Source organism: Pelobates fuscus, chromosome 10, assembly GCF_036172605.1.
Source record: "Pelobates fuscus isolate aPelFus1 chromosome 10, aPelFus1.pri, whole genome shotgun sequence".
NCBI classification, from domain to species: Eukaryota; Metazoa; Chordata; class Amphibia; order Anura; family Pelobatidae; genus Pelobates; species Pelobates fuscus.
The window spans coordinates 87,833,099-87,845,904 of record NC_086326.1 but is presented as its reverse complement, the minus strand read 5'-3'; the positions used below and the strand labels follow the sequence as shown (position 1 = coordinate 87,845,904).

Sequence of the window (12,806 nt, the reverse complement as noted above, 5' to 3'; positions counted from 1 at the left end):
TGTACTTAATTTGGCTCTCAACTCTTTACAATGTTTAGAGACTACATTGCCACAGAATTTGTTTGCACTTTATAAAAAGTGAAACTATAGTGCTAGGAATACAAAGTTGTACTCCTAGCACTATAGTATCCTCTTCCCACCCACAGTCAATAAAGGGTTAAAACCCTTTTGTCATTGACCTGATTGAAGGTTACATTTATTTTAAAATTAAGAAAACCTCTGTGTGTGTACCCTTTTGTCATTGACCTGATTCCAGCACCGATGTCCTTCGGCGCTTTGTCAGGCTCCACCTCTGCTTAGCCGTCAGGGGGATCTAACGCGCATGTGCGAGTGCCACAATTGCATCTGAACTTTCCCATAGGAAAGCATTGAAGCATTTGGCATTCCTATGGGGTTTTAGCTGACGCTGAATTTCCTCATGCTATGTCCAGCATCAGTTAGCGGACCAAAAGTCCACTAAGGATCTGGAAGTGCCTCTAAAAACTGTGGCAATAGGATTTTTTCCAAATCAGTATTTTAGCAATTCAATAGAACAACTTGTGTGGTGTGAATAAACACTGGAATGATGTTCAATCCACTGTCAATAGTAATCATATGTAAATATGACATTGACAGCCAGTAGTGTTGCTGTATTAGCAGGTAACGGTTGAACAATACTCAATCACATTACTCTATTCTTATTGTGTTGTGTTCCAAAACGAATGGAATACAGCAGTGATAATGGCTGTTATAGATCAACCAATCGCAATGGCTATTCAGTAATGATGAGGTGGACATAAATCCCTTGTGTTCAAGCAAACAAGTCCATTGTGATTACAGCCGCTGAACTGTGTGGTTGGATTTAGAATTTCAACTTTTTTATTTTTCCTATAGTAGAATTTTGTGTACGAATAATCCAGTTTATAAGAACATTCCCAGAGACCTACCAAATCCGGATTATATTAAAAGGTAGTGTTGGGCTAGGCCAGGGATAGGCAACCTTCGGCTCTCCAGATGTTGTGGACTACATCCCCCATAATGCTCTTACACACATAATGCTGGCAAAGCATCATGGGAGGTGTAGTCCAAAACATCTGCAGAGCCGAAGGTTGCCTATCCCTGGGCTAGGCACATCAACTTAGAAATCTAATGTAATTGTAAATATACACTAGATAATACCAATTTAAATAGCTGTAGCTTGCATTTTATCAGGGCAGATTCCTCTATCATCTGCCCAGGTTACTGTTGTTTAAGACCCATGGATTTGTGGCATCCCTTCCCCCCAGTATGTAATAGTCAAAACACAGACACCATGTATTTAATTTTACCATTTATTAGAAAAGTAAAAAAGGCACATTGTGTAGAATTACACTTGAACATCAAGTGTACCACTGTAAACCATAATGCGTATATCAAATACAGAACAACTCAGACAAAAAGTAGTGCTTTCTAAAACATATGGCTAGGCCATATACAAATACATTGTTTAGCTGCCATAACATCAGTAGTGACATTAACACTTGTTCCCATGAGCAAAATGTACTTTGTTATTCAATAATTACAATTTTGCCCTCTATAAGAGGTAGAGAGGCAATACACCTTATTGTGCAGACCAGCTGCCCAGTAGTTATTACAAAAATCACATTACTAGTGCACGTTACATTATTAGATTGCCTTATTTTATGCATACTTTGCAGAACTACATCAGTGTGACCCTTCCCACTCCCCCCCCCCCAAAAATGAAAAGCTTACACATGTTAACCCATTAGGTGGCATGTATCTTAGCTCAGCCACATGACGTGGGGAAAAATAAAAGTCCCAACTTTGGACCATTTCACTGCCAGAAAGAAAGAACATTAATGTTGCTGTGTTATGTCTTCTTTTGTCAGTCTGATGGGAAAAAAGAGCCCCTATCTCTGTCAAAGTCGACACCAGTCATAGCTAGACTCAAGCAACAGAGGGAATAATCCAGGGACTGGTACTTACATCTACTAAAATAAAAACCTTAAAAATTGTCCCACTTACTTTTAACTCCCTCCCAACCCTCTTTAAAGCCTTCATACAATAGTACCGAAAAGTGAAAGTTTTTATTTATTTTTCTTTCAAAGTTCTTTTTATCAGCATTCTTCGATGATATATTCTTCAGAACTGTACAGCTTCTTTTTAAGAACCTTGAAACCTGGACTGAGTTTCAGAGATTGTCCTGACCCTGGGACTGGCTTGGTACTGAACAAGCCTTGGATTCTAGGCCAAAGCCTGGAGTCCAGACGCAACAGTACGGTCAGCTGGAAAGTTGGAACGACTGCTTGGTCAGCGGTTATCTGTGCCACACTGTGACAGGTCTTGCCATGCTCAACACACAGATCAATAAGTGCACCCCTCAGTCCGCAAGGCTCACTGAAAGCCAGGTGCAGCAGTTCTTGGCCCAAATTGGCAATGAGGTCATCAGGAAGCAGAAGCCTGGAACATCTCAGGGAGCTAATGCTGGCTTTGGATAGGCAACGCTTGATGAGCTTGAGAAGACTGGGGCAAAGCTGTTCACCTTCAGGATCGCTTAACAGATCAGGGTCCGGCAGTGATATATTATCTGTACAGTCATTATCTATACTTTCCAAATCTGCAAAAATAGAGAGAAGCAGTCTGTTAGGAAAAGTGTAGGCATTTACCAATTTAGACTTGCATTTAAAAAAAATTTTTTTTAAAAAATCACTTTCTACAAAATATTACAATCTGCTTTAACTGCATGCTCAATCAATTGTCTAGGGGTACAAATGAAAAAGCTATGACAGACAATTGCTAATAGCAAAACAACTAGAAACTGGGCCCTACTGCAGTAGAATGTTGAAGACTTACTACGCATTAGTGATAAATCAAATCAAATGACTTATCAGTAGAAAGAAAGAAAAAAAAAATTATATATAACTATCAAATGGACATTTTATTAAAAATAAATAAGTAAAATGTATAGTTAAACAACTTACCACATTCAGAAAAGGAGTTGCTACTGGTAAGAGACTCGCAGTCTGAACTGGATACACTGGAACATCTTTTAGGCAAACTGGTACATTCTCCAAACCAGGCAGCTGGTGGGTCTTCTTCGACAGTGGGTAGTCGAGGAGCCCTTGGCATAAGTGTCGAGGAAGGTATCAGAGGCATATTTGATTCTTTGTAGTTGTTGTTGTTACAGAGCCAATGGGAAATACTGCACAAAGAACAAAGAGCGAAGATAGAATTAAGTACTGCAGGATGACATCAACTGCACATTAAGATGCACCGCACAAAAAAAAGTTACACTGTAGCTATGCTCCATACCATGTAATAATGGAATGACTGCAATTAGCAAACTTCAATCTGAATTAGGATTACTTTGTATAATAATATGCGAATTGTACTTGCACCCTGTTTAGAGTCTGCATCTCATTCTGCCATTTATTTTATAGATTAATTGCTTAATTCACTAAACAAAACAACAAAATATCATATAATAAAATTGTAGCAAATTGAAACCAGAATTGAAAAGGGAAAGCTCAGATATCCAAGTTGTGACTATAACAAAGTTGGAGATTCATTTTACAATAAAATAGGACTTTTTGCAGATTCCATTTCCATTGCAATTCTCTGTTCAGTGAACAAACCAGCACTACTTTCCAATATATGATATAAAGCAAGACAAATCAGGAACTAGCTGTGCACTAAAGCGATTTATACACATTACATGTTTACAGTGCAATGGGTTCATAGACAATAACAACATAAAAACAAGCGATACAACAAAGATATTAATACTTACAGTGCTCGACAATGGAGCCTGGTGTTAAGTGCAAATGAGAGAGGAGGATGTCAGATAGTAATTGTTGAATTAAGTGCTTATTTCGATGTGCTAGCAATCCCCCTAAGTGCTCGCTACTCCCCAACGCTGCTGAGCACACCAAAAGCCCAGATCGCCACTTCTGGCACTGGTACCTTTCATCACGGTGCAGCGCCTTATATAGTGCTGAGCAAAGCCACGCCCATAGAATGGGAGTGGAACGTGGGCTCGACCTGAGCAGAACACAGATCCACGCCCCCTGTCACTATCCGCCAATCAAAAGTGTCTGCACGTTCGCAACGTTCATTCCTGCCTGGTTACAGTACTCCTGGTCCCCCCTCCCTCCTCCCAGCTGTGACTAGCAGCCCTGGAGACAGTGTCTGCATTAAAGGGACAGTGATTATTGCAGGATATCATACCGCTTTAAACAAAGGAATTAAGGAGATCATTTCTCTACACTATCTGCTCATTTCACTAGTCATTTTTCTGCATTCCTTTGTACTTATTTTTGCCTTTCTCTCTCTCTTTTTTTTGTTTAATTTCCAGAGATCAGAGACTCTCAACCATTACCCTCCTCCCTACCACCACTAGGGGGGGGGGGGGGTAATTTTTTTTTTAAATGAACAAACAACACTTTTCATTGTTCTATATTCATGGTAAGAATCTTTATCTAATCCTATGAGTTTTTGCACATTTCCCCAAACAATAGAAAATGAATAGATCCATTGTTTGAACAATAATTGTGTCAACTGAGAAAACGAGATTTGTTATTCAAGTCTTGCAGGATATGGACTAGTTAAAAGTGATGTTTTATGTTTGTTTTTCAAAATAAGAAAACCAACTGATCATGATCTTTTATATAATGCAGTATGTTATATTTTATAATACCTTGCATAGCTGTGTGGGTGTCTGTGTGGGGGTATGCACGGTGATTTGTATAGGTTCCTATAATTCGATATAATATGCAGAACTGTGTCCTGATACTCATGCAAGCTCAGATCTGATGCTTATTTTGGCCAAATGCTATATATGTGGATGTGCAGCTGATACTTAGTAGTTGTTTTGCTTGGTCACATTCCACAAACCACACAACTTTCTTTGCTGTGTGCATTTCACAGGCTGTGCACTCTGAGACAAAAAAATAACACTTAATAGAGTGTATAATAATAAAGTTGGTTACCCAAGATCTCTAACAGAATCGACAGCATTAACTCACTTTGGACATACATTTTATCTCAAATATATTGTTCTTACTCATTTAGACACTTGCACAGATTGTAACATAAAATCAAGATGTCAACAATTGCTCTCAAAGCTTCTGATGGAAAAAAATATGTCGATCCAATATGAGTACATTTATTCTGCTGTAGTTATTGAATGTGCTTGATTATAATCATCAAGTTCGTGGGATCTGTATGGAGTTAGTTGTGATAGAGTTTGAAATCAGTTAATAGATTTAAACTGTTTAAGGAAGAGGACTAGAGTTTGAACTAATAGTAAGTGTGTTTACTATCATTACCAGTGTGTAATCAAGACTAGACATGCAAAACCAGGGCTATAATCCCAGAGGTCTACAGTGTATAGAATTGTGATTTCCTGTTCATTTACACTTATTTGTTTAATATCATTTTATATTCAGGCACTAAAGATGGGGGCGGGGGTAACTTTAGTCTTGGCTGCAAATCAGTTGTGAGAAAAAAAAAAAAAAGTAGACAAAAATTTAAAAAAACACCAACGACAAAACATTGGAAGGTTTAACATGGCATTTTGTGAAAAGTTCTTAAAGCAGAGAAATCAGTAGCACCATTCCAATGGTGCCCATGGTAACTGCTCCACTTTTAGAATTGTTTTTCATTCTAAATTACTCCTTTAGTGAGGAATACTATGTATAAACCAGCATGTTAATTATATCTTGAAAATCTCATTGGGGAACTGTTACTGTCAACATAATTGTGTTTGATGTTTTATAATGTTGTCAAATTTAGTGTGTACACACACAGAGGTTTTCTTAATTTTAAAATAAATGTAACCCTCAATAATGACATTAATACTACTAATGCTCAATAATGACATTAATACTACTAATGCTCAATAATGACATTAATACTACTAATGCTCAATAATGACATTATTTGTAGTAAATATATTTAAGAGACGGAAACTTACACAGAGTGTGGCTTTATGTACTATAAGACAATTTCCTCTTATATGTACTAAATCTCATTCTATGCTGATTTACTTAAACAGCCGTGACCAAAAGGGAAGTGGCAGAAGTGTCAGATCTATTTATAATCTATTATATATATTATATATATCTATTTTATCTCACCCAAGTACATGTATTGTATGTATTGTTTTACAATAGGGCTTGGGATGTATCAGAATCTTAATTAAATTGTCACTTCCCATGTAACTATACACTGGAAAACCAAAATCAGCAGATTATATGATTTAATGTTTCTGACACAAAAAAAAAGATTATCTGGAAGTCTAAAATTATCCCCAAAACTGTTTAGGGGGGGGAGGGGGGGAGAGAAACAAATACAAATATATGTCCAGTCTCTACCACTGACCCATCATACACTCCTTCACCCATTGGCACCCTAAGAAGGAATGGCAAAAATATGCTAATTTAAATAAATCTTTCGATTGGATTAAAAAAAAAAAAATAGTTTAAATATATATATAATTTTTCTTAAAATGATGTATGTATGTATAGTTGCAACTTTTTATCTTTATGTATTACACAGCAAAATCATCTAATTTATTTACAGTTTGCTCTATGTAAAGATCAGTATTGTCCATTGAAATGCAGGGAGTTGGCCATGTTTGGCTTTGATAAGTAAATCCCTGGTCATGTTGTTTGTTTGTGCAGGGGTTAATGGAGCTGTGAGATGTCAGGAGTCTATGGCCTATTCCCCCTCCAGGCAGTGCATGCAGCCCAGCACACTGACTGGACCGCACTATGGGAATTAGGAGCACAGCTAGCCCCGCACGTATAACATCCCAGCAGCTGGAAAACAGCTCGGCCCCAGCCTACCCGCGGTCCTAGCGCCGCCCGCTCCATCCGATTGCAATCACACAGCCTCTTGCATCATGACTGCATTCTCATTGCGAATGCCAATACAGTCCCTGTAAACACAGAGCACATTACATCAGACTGCATCTAATCTGCAGCAACACAGACACACACAAGGAGATCGAAAGTGATGAAAGCAAACAGAGACATTGCCTTACTCATAGCATATCTGGTGATAGCTACATTAAATATACATTTTATTGTAAGAATTTTCCTTTTACTTTACAGTTTGTTTTCCTTTAATTTGTTTTTTTTTTTCTCTCTTTTTTTTTTTTCTTTTCTTCCAGTACTGTATTGTATGATGCCATTGTCATTGCAAATGTTGACATTAGTGGTACCTTACAGCGAACAATTCCAATTTTCCCAGTCCTTTTATAGTAACTGAAAAAAAGGTTGATAAGTACAGTGTAATAAAAATTGGCCAGTTTATTACAGAGCACTAATTCGTCGTACAAGGTGGTGGGACATGTTTTTTGTCAAACTGCTCCAAAAGAGACAAATGACTGTGCACCATAATCACTACAGACTACTGAGCTGTAATTTTCTATCTATTTATCAAGCTTTATAATGATCATCACCTCTTGTCTCTGTTAATATTTTGTGTCAGTTACTTGTTATCAAATATCCCCACGCTATAATTGTATAATGCTTCAGAATATGTTTGCGCTAAATAAATGCTGATAATAATAGTATTAATAATAATACGGTTGTATATTGTATTCGATATTAGGCCTTCAACCCCAAAAAAACAAAATCAGCTGGGGGTTTCTGTTCCAAAATCTGACCGGTTTAATCTGGTTTTCAAAGTAATAGGCAAAGATCACTTGTGAAGGGAAGGTCATAACATGGAGCAGTCACTAGAGAAACCAATGGAATGTTCCTGATGAATGCAACTCATACAATGTCCCCCCGGTGCTTTAAAATTAATATAATATAGTATAACAGGAGTAATGGACACTGGTAATCACAGGAAGATTGAATAACATGATACGGTGATGAACTACTCTAGGGATGTGTAATTACTAGCCTTCAAAACATTAGCGAAGTAACACTCCTATGAAACTTGTGACAGTCAAAAACAAAGCAGACTGCTAGCAAAGGTTCATGGGAGTTGTAGTTTACTAAAAGATTAAATTTCCATAAATTGTTATTATTTTTTAACTACTCCTATATATAGCCATTTTACTGTTCATTTAACCCCTTAAGGACACATGACGTGTGTGACATGTAATGATTCCCTTTTATTCCAGAAGTTTGGTCTTTAAGGGGTTAAACTTAAGTCATAGACTGCAAAATAGGAAATGGAGTTAAACACTGACAGCTAAACAGGGCAATAATTGTAATACAGAGGTATTGGGCTAAACATGAAAAGAAAAAAAGAAAAATAATTTGCTGCAGAGAACTGCTGTCATCCCTAAAAATTCAGAACAGTAGTATATAAAAAGAAAACAATTACATTTGTTATATACTGCAGATCTACAGAGTCCCCATGAAATATGATTTTTTAAAACTTTTTTACAATTTAAAAATGCTAGTTGTACCCCCTGCCCATGTGACTTAGGTAGCTCTATTCCCGGACTGCCCAGTGTCAATTCTGTGCATATTTTCCATCCGTCGTCAGCGCACACTGCATGCTGGTGACAGATGTAAAGATCTTCTCTCTTGCAGGCAATGCACCTCCAAGTGGAAGCTAGCTCTCCCCTCCCTCCCACCCTGTGTGCACTCACACAATGTGAATGTACACAATGTGAATGCGCTTTCAGCCGGCATAAACCCATGATTGGGCCTTGCATGGCTTCCCTGATGTGACAAATAGGTGTGGAAAGCTGCGTTCGTCTTGGCGCTAGATTCCAGATAGAAAATAACTTTATACTTATTTGTTTAGTTAATGGGGGGCATTATACTTAAGATATATATATATATATATATATATATAAAATAGAAATTTAAAAAAGCGTTAGAGTAAACCTTTAAATAGCATGAAAACTAAAATATAAAGATTTATATAGAATGGTTTGACTCTTTCCCACTTCATTTAGCACCAGCCTCCTTTTCTGATATCTCTGTGACATCAATTGTTTGGACAGAATTCAGTGTTTGAAAGCATCAGCTGAATCTCAGCATATGAATTTTACCCAAACAGGAACGAAAACATCCACTTTAGATATATCAGAAATGGTGGCCATACCGGAGGTACCCAGAGGACCCAGGAAAGTAAGTATCAAACCATTCAAAACTAATTTGACTACTTACTGTGGGACAGTGAGAAGGGATTTGTGGCACAACAACATTGGGTTTTAGTTTTTGTTATGGTGTCTAGACCCCCCTCTTTAAAGGGACACTATAGGCATCTCATTGAATTAGTCTGGGTGCAGTGTCCATGTTCCCCTAACCCTGCAATACATAACATTGCCGGTTTACAGAAACTGCAGTGTTTAGATTTCAGGGTTAAGATTGCCTTTAGTGGCTGCCTACCTGACAGCCACTAGAGGCGCTTCCTGCAGTTTCAGAGTTTTACATGATTCAACGCTGGACGTCCACACGTTGTGCATGAGGACAACCAGGGTCAAGCAAAACACATAGGGAAGCATTGAGTCAATGCTTTTGTCTGGGGAATGCCTAAAGCTTGTGCGGTGCATTAGGTTCCCTTCATCTGTTAAATATCCAGCCAGTAGCAAATCAATGGAGTAATAGCGCTGACTTTACTATTCCAGACCAGTCAATCACATTGCGCCTTCATTTTATTTAATAGACGTGTTTATAGGGTTAGGATAAGGAAGGCATTCCTTTATATATTTTGGGGTATAGAGAAAGAAAGTATTTATTTTATTTCTACGTAGTAGTGCTTATGTCAGGTTGCCAAGCACTAATCTTTGAGTTATGGGCACTATTATTGCCCACACCATATATCGGAGTCATTTAAGCCATTTACGGTTTGATTTTTTTGTGAAGAATTTGTTTTTAATTGGATCGGAATAAATGACATATATATCTTATAATCGGTTGGCAGCATATTTTTGATAGAGGGACACAATGTCTATTGTCTTGTTGAACATTATTGGAGCCCGTCGTACTGTACATTCTATAACACATTACTTACGGGCCGGCTGTAAATTGATGGCAGCAGTTCCGCCTGTCAGGGCCGGCCTTAGGGGTGTGCGAGCTGTGCGGCCGCACAGGGCGCCATGGCAACAGGGGCGCCGGGCGGCCGACACAGCTCGCACTCAGTCACTCACAGGCCGGCCCGAGTCATGTGCAGAGCAAGTCAAGTGCATTGTGCTGTGCACTTGACTTGCACATTATGAAGAGAGCAGCGGCCGGGTGAGAGAGGAGGTCAGGAGCACGGAGGAAGAGCATGCTCCGCCTCCACAGTCATTCGCGGAAGGATCCGCACAGTGAGTGTGAGGGAGGAGGTCAGTGCTGGTATCAAGGTCGGCAGACTGGGACACTGTCAGGAGGGTCCAGGGAGCAGCAAGATTTAATGTGAGACTGCTTAATCTTGTTATAACTATTGTTTTTCTTTTATTAAATAGATTGTTGGGGAAGGGGTTTTGTAGAAGGGGAGGGGTTTTGGTTTAGGGAGGAGCAGAGGTTTTATAGAAGAGGTTAGGGTTTTGGTGTAGGAAAGGGGTTTTGTAGAAGAGGGGGATGGCATTTCTGGTGAAGTGGCAGGGGAAAGGATTTTGTGGAGGGGGCATGGGTTTTGTTGAAGGAGAAGCAGGGGGTTTGTAGAGGGAACAGGGGCTTAGTATAAGGGGGGCAGGGGCTTAGTATAAGGGGGGCAGGGGCTTAGTATAAGGGGGGCAGGGGCTTAGTATAAGGGGGGCAGGGGCTTAGTATAAGGGGAGCAGGGGCTTAGTATAAGGGGGCAGGGGCTTAGTATAAGGGGGAAGGGGCTTAGTATAAGAGGGCAGGGGCTTAGTATAAGGGGGGCAGGGGCTTAGTATTAGGGGGGCAGGGGCTTAGTATAAGGGGGGCAGGGGCTTAGTATAAGGGGGCAGGGGCTTAGTATAAGGGGGGCAGGGGCTTAGTATAAGGGGGGCAGGGGCTTAGTATAAGGGGGGCAGGGGCTTAGTATAAGGGGGGCAGGGGCTTAGTATAAGGGGGCAGGGGCTTAGTATAAGGGGGGCAGGGGCTTAGTATAAGGGGGCAGGGGCTTAGTATAAGGGGGGCAGGGGCTTAGTATAAGGGGGGCAGGAGTTTAGTATAAGGGGGCAGGAGTTTAGTATAAGGGGGGCAGGGGCTTAGTATAAGGGGGGCAGGGGCTTAGTATAAGGGGGGCAGGGGCTTAGTATAAGGGGGGCAGGGGCTTAGTATAAGGGGGGCAGGGGCTTAGTATAAGGGGGGCAGGGGCTTAGTATAAGGGGGCAGGGGCTTAGTATAAGGGGGGCAGGGGCTTAGTATAAGGGGGCAGGGGCTTAGTATAAGGGGGCAGGGGCTTAGTATAAGGGGGGCAGGGGCTTAGTATAAGGGGGGCAGGGGCTTAGTATAAGGGGGAAGGGGCTTAGTATAAGAGGGCAGGGGCTTAGTATAAGGGGGCAGGGGCTTAGTATAAGGGGGGCAGGGGCTTAGTATAAGGGGGGCAGGGGCTTAGTATAAGGGGGGCAGGGGCTTAGTATAAGGGGGGCAGGGGCTTAGTATAAGGGGGGCAGGGGCTTAGTATAAGGGGGCAGGGGCTTAGTATAAGGGGGCAGGGGCTTAGTATAAGGGGGGCAGGGGCTTAGTATAAGGGGGCAGGGGCTTAGTATAAGGGGGCAGGGGCTTAGTATAAGGGGGCAGGGGCTTAGTATAAGGGGGGCAGGGGCTTAGTATAAGGGGGGCAGGAGTTTAGTATAAGGGGGCAGGAGTTTAGTATAAGGGGGGCAGGGGCTTAGTATAAGGGGGGCAGGGGCTTAGTATAAGGGGGGCAGGGGCTTAGTATAAGGGAGGCAGGGGCTTAGTATAAGGGAGGCAGGGGCTTAGTATAAGGGGGGCAGGGGCTTAGTATAAGGGGGGCAGGGGCTTAGTATAAGGGGGAAGGGGCTTAGTATAAGAGGGCAGGGGCTTAGTATAAGGGGGCAGGGGCTTAGTATAAGGGGGGCAGGGGCTTAGTATGGGGGGGCAGGGGCTTAGTATAAGGGGGGCAGGGGCTTAGTATAAGGGGGGCAGGGGCTTAGTATAAGGGGGGCAGGGGCTTAGTATAAGGGGGGCAGGGGCTTAGTATAAGGGGGCAGGGGCTTAGTATAAGGGGGGCAGGGGCTTAGTATAAGGGGGCAGGGGCTTAGTATAAGGGGGCAGGGGCTTAGTATAAGGGGGCAGGGGCTTAGTATAAGGGGGGCAGGAGTTTAGTATAAGGGGGCAGGAGTTTAGTATAAGGGGGCAGGAGTTTAGTATAAGGGGGGCAGGGGCTTAGTATAAGGGGGGCAGGGGCTTAGTATAAGGGGGGCAGGGGCTTAGTATAAGGGGGGCAGGGGCTTAGTATAAGGGGGGCAGGGGCTTAGTATAAGGGGGGCAGGGGCTTAGTATAAGGGGGGCAGGGGCTTAGTATAAGGGGGCAGGGGCTTAGTATAAGGGGGCAGGGGCTTAGTATAAGGGGGGCAGGGGCTTAGTATAAGGGGGGCAGGAGTTTAGTATAAGGGGGCAGGAGTTTAGTATAAGGGGGCAGGGGATTAGTATAAGGGGGCAGGGGATTAGTATAAGGGGGCAGGGGTTTAGTATAAGGGGGACAGGGGTTTAGTATAAGGGGGGCAGGGGTTTAGTATAAGGGGGCAGGGGCTTAGTATAAGGGGGCAGGGGCTTAGTATAAGGGGGGCAGGGGCTTAGTATAAGGGGGCAGGGGCTTAGTATAAGGGGGCAGGGGCTTAGTATAAGGGGGGCAGGGGCTTAGTATAAGGGGGGCAGGGGCTTAGTATAAGGGGGGCAGGGGCTTAGTATAAGGGGGGCAGGGGTTTAGTATAAGGG

The 12,806-nt window shown here is 41.8% G+C and overlaps 1 protein-coding gene across 1 annotated transcript; it reads right to left on the bottom strand.

The window, feature by feature from the left end:
* Window positions 1-1,296: 1,296 nt before the first annotated feature.
* DDIT4 (DNA damage inducible transcript 4) lies at window positions 1,297-3,962 on the bottom strand. The gene is made up of 3 exons (XM_063434056.1): window positions 3,770-3,962; window positions 2,961-3,181; window positions 1,297-2,596 (listed from the first exon to the last, which is right to left on the bottom strand). Exons 2-3 carry the CDS (start codon window positions 3,133-3,135, stop codon window positions 2,097-2,099), a joined length of 675 nt encoding a protein of 224 aa, XP_063290126.1. The 5' UTR covers window positions 3,136-3,181; window positions 3,770-3,962; the 3' UTR covers window positions 1,297-2,096.
* Window positions 3,963-12,806: the final 8,844 nt, after the last annotated feature.

Excerpts from the sequence above, each read along its gene's own strand:
- DDIT4 (XM_063434056.1), bottom strand. The coding sequence starts at position 3,135 with ATGCCTCTGATACCTTCCTCGACACTTATGCCAAGGGCTCCTCGACTA. Across the intron at positions 2,597-2,960 it reads CAACTCCTTTTCTGAATGTG|ATTTGGAAAGTATAGATAAT; the intron begins GTAAGTTGTTTA and ends CTATTTTTGCAG.